This window comes from Vigna unguiculata, chromosome 7 (assembly GCF_037176805.1).
Source record: "Vigna unguiculata cultivar grain cowpea cultivar isolate G323 ecotype 2 chromosome 7, ASM3717680v1, whole genome shotgun sequence".
Classification (NCBI taxonomy): domain Eukaryota; kingdom Viridiplantae; phylum Streptophyta; class Magnoliopsida; order Fabales; family Fabaceae; genus Vigna; species Vigna unguiculata.
Genome location: NC_140798.1, coordinates 11,683,710 through 11,692,409, shown reverse-complemented (window position 1 = coordinate 11,692,409; position 8,700 = coordinate 11,683,710). Strand labels below are relative to the sequence as shown.

Sequence of the window (8,700 nt, the reverse complement as noted above, 5' to 3'; positions counted from 1 at the left end):
TAACACACGTCAAAATATTTAAAGATTATTTATGTAACTAAAAAGTTATTTTTAATATATTTTTGTACGACATGCTCGATAAATTCAATTATAATAAATTTTAACTTAATTAATCTTTAAAGTATAAAAAAATTAATTAAAAAAATCATAATTAGAAGTTAAATAAGGACATAAATTTATACACCATCAAGGTGTCTATTTGTCACCCTAAAAGTAATTGTATCGCAATTTCTTTTAAACAATATGTTTTTGTTGCCACTATGATTAAAGTAATAATAGTGAAAAACATGATGCGGATTATGCTGAAAAAAAAAACTTATACCATAGAATAAGCAATATCAAAATCCAGACAGTGAAATATACCTAAAAATGATAAAATTGGTGAAATAATAAGCACTGTGCGACAAAATTTAAATTAAGCTTATAAATATTAAATAACCAAAATCATAAAACTTTTGTAAAAGAATTAAAGTTTGGTGAATATCGTGGAATAAAAATATTTTGAAATCATTAATTAATAGATGCATTGGCTTCAAGTATCCAATAAAAAGAAATTGGATAAGAATAACAGCAGAAGTAGAAGCTACATTAACTCTTATACAAAAATTTAATCACGGTATGGAGAAACTACGGAGCAGGTATAACTTAGGTCAACTGGGTGAATATTATTTCCTCCAAAAGATCATCAAAAATCAAGTCATCTATCTCAAGCCCCACACATTCAGAATCAAATTGAAGATTCATCCACCCATCATATTTTGACAGATCTTTGCTGACATAATAATCCAATGATATGTAACTATCAGATATTGTTGAGTTCAGATACCAGCTAATAAGCTTCCACACATCATAGAGCACATTATCTCCTGTTGGCAGTGGATGAACATGGGAGAGAGTAGACAAGGGTCTTGGATAATAGTTGTAAGATCTTCCAAAAATCTCCAACAACCCTTCATTTACTATATCAAACAGAAGCATGTGGTTACATTCTCCACCTTCGCCACTGTTACCAGAACAATGAGGATCAAGAAGCAAGCAACCCTCTAATTCTTCATATACTGCAGGACCAACTGGTTGGTTATCAGAATACCATATCCCTAGGGAATCCTGGTCAGTGAACCCTGAGAGGTCTAAAACCTTTGTCACATAATTAAATGCTGCTACATTACTTGGATCAATTTCAATACATGGAAATTCATAGTTCAAGCTCTGGTTTAGAGTTCCAATGTTCTGAAAATTCTCACCCTCCTCCGGGTGATTTTCTTCAGCCTCTTGCTGCTCTGACATATGATCCGATCCATCGTCTTGCCCTTGCTTTATTTCTGAGTTTACTTCTTCTGTATAACCTAAGCATTAGATGATCAATATTAGTACAAATATAAAATCAATAGCATTTATTGATTGAGTTTTGAAAAAGAATGACAAATTCAAAGCAACCCAGCTGAGGTTATCAGAAACATTACATTGAAGTGTGTTTCTTGTTACAGAATGTAAACAGTGAAGTATTTCATGAACCTAATGTAGATCCGTCTCTTAAGTTCCATTCGAGTTTGAAGTATACGATTTTATATCTAGACGACTAAAATATTTGAACATGAAATACAATAGCTACTCTGACTGTTATTCTGTACTCAGAATTGAAGTTTTAACTATGTTGACTTTTAATGAAAACTTTTAGCAGGTGATCAGTTATTTAGATAAAAATTTCAATTCTAATTGGACAACAACCATAACAAAACATCTACGAGATAACATCAAAGTTTTGTCCTTAAAACATTTGTGAAGATTGACTCTGGTGTAAATCTTGTCTGCGGGTTCCTTGTCCGTCTAACTGTACGAGATTGTCAAAAGTATAATAAGCAGCTTCTACCACATCTGATGAAGAGTTTTAGTATATTGTCTAGTCTCTTAGCGTTTGCTGAAAATTGGATCATTTGGAGAAATCATCAAAGTTACCTTCTTGTATAAATAGGGGCATTTCACTCGAGTTAGTTATAACGATACTGATGTATAAATAGGAACTTTGTATCATTAGTTGTGGTTAAGGCTTGAGGTGTACTTAAGTGAGAGCTTTTTATGAGAGAAATTGAGTTGCAATCTCATTATAGTGAATTTTGTTACCGACGCAAATTGAAACTTGTTAACACTTCAACTGAACCACATTATTTTTGTGTGATTCTTTCCTGTTCTTTGTCTTACGTTTACCTTCTACCCTTTACTTTTGTGGGTTTCTTTACTATATTGTTTGAGTGGTAGACGAATTTGCATCTATTTTTCTAAGGTGTAATTTCTTACGAACTGGTGCACTAAACGTGGAATCAATCATCATGACTTTCATTAATTAAGAGGTCGAAAAGATCGGTGGTTTGAATGATTTTGAATTGTAGTGAACCCAAGCTTGATTCAGCCATGGCAAAGAAGGACCAGAAAACGCTTACGACTCACAAGATGATTGTTCTTTGCCTCGAGGATAAGGTATTAAGGAAAGTCTCGAAGGAGAAGACTGCAAAGCTTGAGAGTTTGTACATGACGAAGTCCTTGTTGAATTGTCTATATCTGAAGCAAGTGTTGTACTCGTATAAGTAGAGAAAAAGCATATAGAGAATAGCTGTTTGAATTCAACAAGTTCACCCTTGATTTAGAAAGTATTCATGTTGAGATTGACGATTAAGATCATGCTTTGTTGTTGTTGTGTTCTTTGCCTAAGGGCATGATCTTTTCATGGAAACCTTTTCGTATGAGAAAGAGATTTTCTCTTGAGGAGGTTTGGGTTGCTTTGAGCTCGAAAGAGTTGAATGAGAACTTTGATGTTAAGACGTTTGGTGCTAGGGATGGAGGTAAAAGAAGGTCAAATTCAAAGATGCACAATGGTGGAAATGGATCACCTATAAGATGTTAACATTGAAAGAAGGATGGTCACACTAAAAGATTTTTTCATAAGAAAGAGAAGAAGGCTAACAACCTTGATAGATCATTGGATCTGGAAGACAGTCTAGTGTTGGTAGACCATCAACATCTAGTGGACCAGTTCTAGTTGGAAATGGTTATGAATCATAGAGGTCCTCATGGTGTTGATCAATACTGATGATTGAGAAAGTATAATGGAATCAGGATGTTCATTTAATATGAAACCTAACCATTTATAGTTCTAGGAGTTCCCAAAACTTAAAGTAGGTTTAGTTATCCGTGATGACAACAAGTCCTCTAAGATAACTAGAGTTGAGACCATCAGATTTTGTCTACATGATGGAACTGAAAGAGTTCTTGAGGAAGTTTTGTTTGCACCTTGCTGAAAGCCCCACCTAATATCTCTTGTTGAGCTTAAGAATAAGGGATGTCGTAGTGATGAAGGGTATGAGGAAGAATAGCTTGTATGCCTCGAAAGGCTTTGTAGTGTCTAGTTCAACATCTATTATTGAGTACTAGGGTTGTATACTTCCCTGTCACCTAGACGATTACTAGAGGAAGTTATAGATCCATACTTAGAAGACCAAGGATGATGCCTTCGAGAATTTTAATAGTTGGAAGCGTCTACTAGATAACCAAACCGGTAAGATAGGGGAAAGGTTCAAAATTGATAACGATCTTGAATCTGCTCAAAAAGTTTCAACACTTTTTACAAGGAAAATGGCATAACAAGGCACTGGATGATAGCACAAACTCTTGAGTATGGCCTAGCTAAGAGGTTCGGTAGGACCATCCTCGAAAAAGTGAGAACCATGTTATTGACTTTGGGATGAAGTTGCTGCTATTGTTGTCTATATGATCAATAAATGTCCCTCAATATACCTGGGCATGAAAACTCACTCCTAGAAAATTCTTAAATAACAATCAATTTTAGAGATAAAAAATAATTAGTCACTTTAATGACTAATTTATAAACTAAAAATTATTGGTCTCTAAATTAGTAATTATTATAAATAAAAAATTATAATTAGTGACCAAATAGACTCTAAATTGGTCATTAACATTAGCTACCAAGATTTTAGCTAAACACTCCACCTTTTTCCATTCTCCCTTTCAAGTAGTGTGTAGGTTCAAGCCCTTAAAACCTCTTGACCTCCTCCCTCTCCCATCCCATGAGACATAGACTTGCCATGATGCTATGGAGAAAGCCAAAATGGTCCAAGACTCGCATGCTCAAGTCAAGGCCAACATTGAGAGAAAGGTTGGCCAATGCATGAAACATGCTAATAAGGCAAGGAAAGAGGTTATCTATCAATCGAGTGATTGGGTATGACTTCACTTGAGGAAAGAGAGGTTCCCTACCCAAAGGAAGTCCAAACTCCACCCAAGAGGAGATGGTCCCTTCAAAGTGTTGAGGTGCCTATGAGCTAGATTTACCACCTAGTTATATACTTAGCCCTTCTTTTAATGTTGGTGGTATTTCTCCTTTTGATATAGGTGTTGCAAATTCGTGTCGAATTCTCCAAATGAGGGATGATGATTATGAGTCTAGGAATCCTCATAAGGATGGAGAGGCTCTTCCTAGAAGAATTACTAAAAGCATGACTAGTAAGGAGGCCCCATTCTTACTCATTTGCTTTTCTTTACTTTGCATTTCTCCTTGTGTTTAGACTTATGCTTTTGGCTTCTTTTGTTTGTGTATTTGTATGTTTGCTTTGGGCACCTTCTTGATTTGATGGAGACACCATTTGGAGGATAGAGTGTTGGGGCGCATGGCCCAAAGCAAGGAATCCTTTTAACAACCTCAGTTTGAGGACAACATTCTTATGTTTGGAGCAGAGGAGAACTTGGGCTTGGCCCATTGCATGGAATGCTTGGAGAGTAAGGGTGTTCCGCCTAGGTCATCCTATGTATCCCTAGATTAGCTTGCCCTACTTTTAGAATACATCTTTGCGTATTTGCTAAAAGGTCCCTTCCAAAGCCTATATAAGGGAACTCTCCACCATTTGTAAAGTGTTGAATAATTTTAATGGAGAGTCTATATTGATTAGTTGTGTGTTAGAGTATAGAGAGTGCCTTTTGAGTGTTCTTGAACTCTCTTGTCTCATCTTGAACCAAGGTTTAAGTGGCAGTAGCCACCACTCATCTTAGACTGGACCATCCCCAAGGGGTGTGCCACCATCCCCTTTTTCTTCCTCTCCCTTTCTTTCGATCTTTTGTTTCTTTTATTTCGTGTCTTTATGTTCTTATGATCTAATGTTCACGTCCTTTTTATTCTTTTTTCATTGTTTTTATGTTCATTTCAATTTCTTAATTGAATTATCTTCGCTTGAAAATGCACTTTCACATCTAGATAACTTTTTGATTATCTATGTTTTTTTAATTCTTTAGACGCCATTAACTTATAATCTTGAAAACATAAGAAGCACTCTTATCAATTTGTCGATGCTAATTTCTTACAACATTAGACTAGTTGTGCTCGCACACAAAATGCAAACATGAAGAAATAAGACGAAGGTAAAGTTAAAAGTTAGGGATGACAATATGAAATATTAAAGTATAAAACGACCAAAAATATACCTTCTGGAATGTCTATGTTCTCTAGATCAAATGAAACGTCAAGAAAGCTGGTATCAGAAGAGAAGGCTGAGTTTGCTTCCGCGGGGTAAGTATCTACTTCAGCTCCAATGTCTTGACCACGGTCTCTCAAGTTTTCTAAACATTCAATTCCCATGTTCGTTTCCTTTTCCTCAGCACTAAAATTTATTCCTGATTTTGAAGCACTCCTGACAAGCAGTTGTTTTTGGTCAGCATTCAAGCTGATTTCTTGATTTGTGTTATTAACCAGTGTAGGTGGAAAAATTTGACTTTTTGAGTCCTCGCTATGGTTAAACCTCTTATGGTCATGTTCAATGTCATTTGCACTTATGTTTCTATCTCCATGCACCTTCATTGAGTTTTTGGGAGATAAAAGGAAAGAAGACTCATCATTGTGGTGAAAGTAAGATTTCAAATTAGGCATTGAAAGAAACCTTTTGAAGGATTTTGGCGTCTTTAATGTAGAATTTTTCTCTTCTTCTTTCACTCTTGAGCTTTCAACTCTAGGATACTTGGCTTCACTATTAAAACAAGTATCGTACAACTGCGAATATCTTCCAATTGATTCTTTTAGAGAAGAATTCCTCATGGGTGGTCGTTGACGCTTGTTGAAGGACATAGAAGAGAGACGGTTCTCAAAACCACTTGTGGAACTTTCTTCACCTTCCCCATTGACTGTGGGGTCTTTGGACTTGTCATGAATCAACTTCTTCATATTTTTTGTAAGTCTCTTTCCCCGAGGAATTTTGTCAAGTATGGCATCCATGGTAATGCGACGCTTTTCGTTTCTTCCCTCTTCAATTAAGCGCTTCATCTTCTTTCTAAGATCCCTGAAGTGGCTAGTTCTCACATTGTGTGGAACCCGGGATGAAACTGGTGTCGATTTAAGATCTCTTTCACCTACTTGTTCGAAATTATGCGAAGAACCACATGGTATGAACTGTTTGTGAGAATCTTCTAAACGGTAACGTGTGGATTCATTTGGCATGCTTCTCTGAGTTTGTAAGTTCTTTTTTTCTGCAATTAACAGATCATCTATCATTTGGTCTATGAGTTGACCTGGATCAGAATCTTGCTTTCCAGATGATGAGGCAGATACAGGAAACGAAAGAGACCTGGCTCGTCTCACATTAGCTTTCAAAGATTGTTGATGGTGAGTGTGAAATGGCAGAGGAGAACCTGGATCCTGTATGTATTCTAATAGAAAGTTCTTGTTTGCGTTTATCACATCCAATGCATCAAGAAAGTCCTTGAAGAGGTGGGGTGAAGCATCAGTTGTGAGTATCTGGGCATTAAACGACTTCTCTTCCGGGCCATCTTGAATGGGAGAACTCAAGTGTTTATGATTATGAATCTTGCTTTGCTCCAAAGTGTCACTACAAAACATTGTACCACAATCTACGCATTTGTCACAGTTGGCAATTCGTTTATCAGAGAAAACTGGTGATAATGCATCCAGTGTGCCAGCTGCAAGATGGTTCTGAAAGGTTCTTAGAACTGGTTCAGGGTTCTCAACAGTTAGTAACAATTCACTAAGTGGGTCAACCTCCAAGTTATGAACGGAATCAGCATGAGGTAGTTGCAGTGTCTTTGCAGGGCAAGTTGAGCTTCTCTTGTGTCGACTTTTCCTTCTGTATATATCTTCATTGATAAGCGACCTAAATCGGGATTTGATAGAACTTTTGGATGGAGAAGGGGACTGTTCCAGCTTTTCTTCAACCTAGAAAACATGAAATTAGATTCGACTTTCACAATGTTACCTTTATATCAACACAAAAATAAGGATGTAATGGTCCAAAATGCAAGATGTAATGAACCAATAATGTTTGATAAGTCTCTAGCACCCAAAAGACAAGCAATAACACAAAGATACAGTGAAAGCAACCAACGTATTCTAGTTTACTTACATTAGATAACTCTGTATATGGAATACAATGGTCTGGCATAGAGTTAAGCCCAGAATCATCAGAAGTTCCTGGCCTTTCAACTCCTACAAAGTGAAAGAAATTGTTGCACATATGAAGTGGAAACAGAAACATTGCGACATGTCAACAAAAACTGTCAGAATAAACCAATGGTTCTATGTTTTTTGTGGTGTCATATGTTATAATCTGGTAAATTTTATCTTCCACTTTATGATAGTAAATATTTGGCTTTAAAGGGTAAAGTTGTGACTTACTTTCATCAGGTCTTCCACCACCATGCCTTCTTGTTGTAAGCCTTCTCTTCACCTGTCGCCAATGATGGTACTTTATAACATGAAGAATTCCCCAAACTCGTCCCGGGTGAGTATGATGGCTACTACTGGAATTTCTACTCGGCAACGCACACTCTTTCTCACGAATTCTCCTCCCCATAGCTACCCAGGTTCAGTGTGATAATCGATTTAGGAGATCAAGTGACACACACGTGATCCATGTCACAGAAGAGTATCAACAATTAACCTGTTTAACAAGTAATTCTAGAAGTTTAGTATTATCAACTTGTACAAACTATTACATTGGTGAATTTAGGGCTAGGTAGAAATTTAGAAAATAAATAAAACGTGTTTCAGGTGTATGACAACAATAAGACCCCAACATTGATTTGGATTGCATTATTGTGTTTAATGTTTATTCGATAGGAATTACTAGTGAATAATGTAGAGTTCAATAATGTTTAAAGAAAAAACATGAATAGGGAGAAGAACAAACCTTATCCACAACATGCTCAAATTTCCTGTCATGTGTCCAGAGAAATGTAACGAATTTGTAAGAATTGTTGAGATCGAAGAATTTCTGGATCACTGAGGAAAACGAAGAGAATCAATCAGAAAACTCAATTAGATCTATATTAGAATTTTATTTTACTTTTTTTTTTCCATATCATCACCGTCAACCTTCGTGTATGCATGCGTCTATGATCATAGAACAACCTTACCTCGATGTATCCATAACCAGGACCGAAAATATTGGCTTGTGCAATGATGAATATGTGTATTGATAGTGAAAAAGAAAGTGGCATGTATAAAAAAATGTTAATTCTGTAATTCTAGCCCCGACACGTGACAGATAAAATAAGTGGTGTAAAATTGATCTTAGAAATAAATAAAAAGAAAAAAAAAGAAAAGTGGTGTGAGAATTAAATGTTTGTGAATTACAGACAAGAAACAGATGGAGACTAGAGAAAGACAACCAAGGAAAACAATTTGAAATT

At 36.0% G+C, this 8,700-nt stretch overlaps 1 protein-coding gene across 2 annotated transcripts; it reads right to left on the bottom strand.

The window, feature by feature from the left end:
* Positions 1 to 506: 506 nt before the first annotated feature.
* LOC114191161 (uncharacterized) lies at positions 507 to 8,476 on the bottom strand. 2 transcript variants are annotated; one of them, XM_028080343.2, is made up of 6 exons: positions 8,425 to 8,476; positions 8,199 to 8,290; positions 7,685 to 7,949; positions 7,413 to 7,495; positions 5,488 to 7,225; positions 507 to 1,346 (listed from the first exon to the last, which is right to left on the bottom strand). In XM_028080343.2, exons 3-6 carry the CDS (start codon positions 7,860 to 7,862, stop codon positions 646 to 648), a joined length of 2,700 nt encoding a protein of 899 aa, XP_027936144.1. In that variant the 5' UTR covers positions 7,863 to 7,949; positions 8,199 to 8,290; positions 8,425 to 8,476; the 3' UTR covers positions 507 to 645. The 2 variants fall into 2 exon arrangements, with proteins under 2 accessions (XP_027936144.1, XP_085521317.1); XM_085665191.1 differs by having other exon boundaries at positions 507 to 1,337.
* Between the last annotated feature and the right edge of the window lie 224 nt (positions 8,477 to 8,700).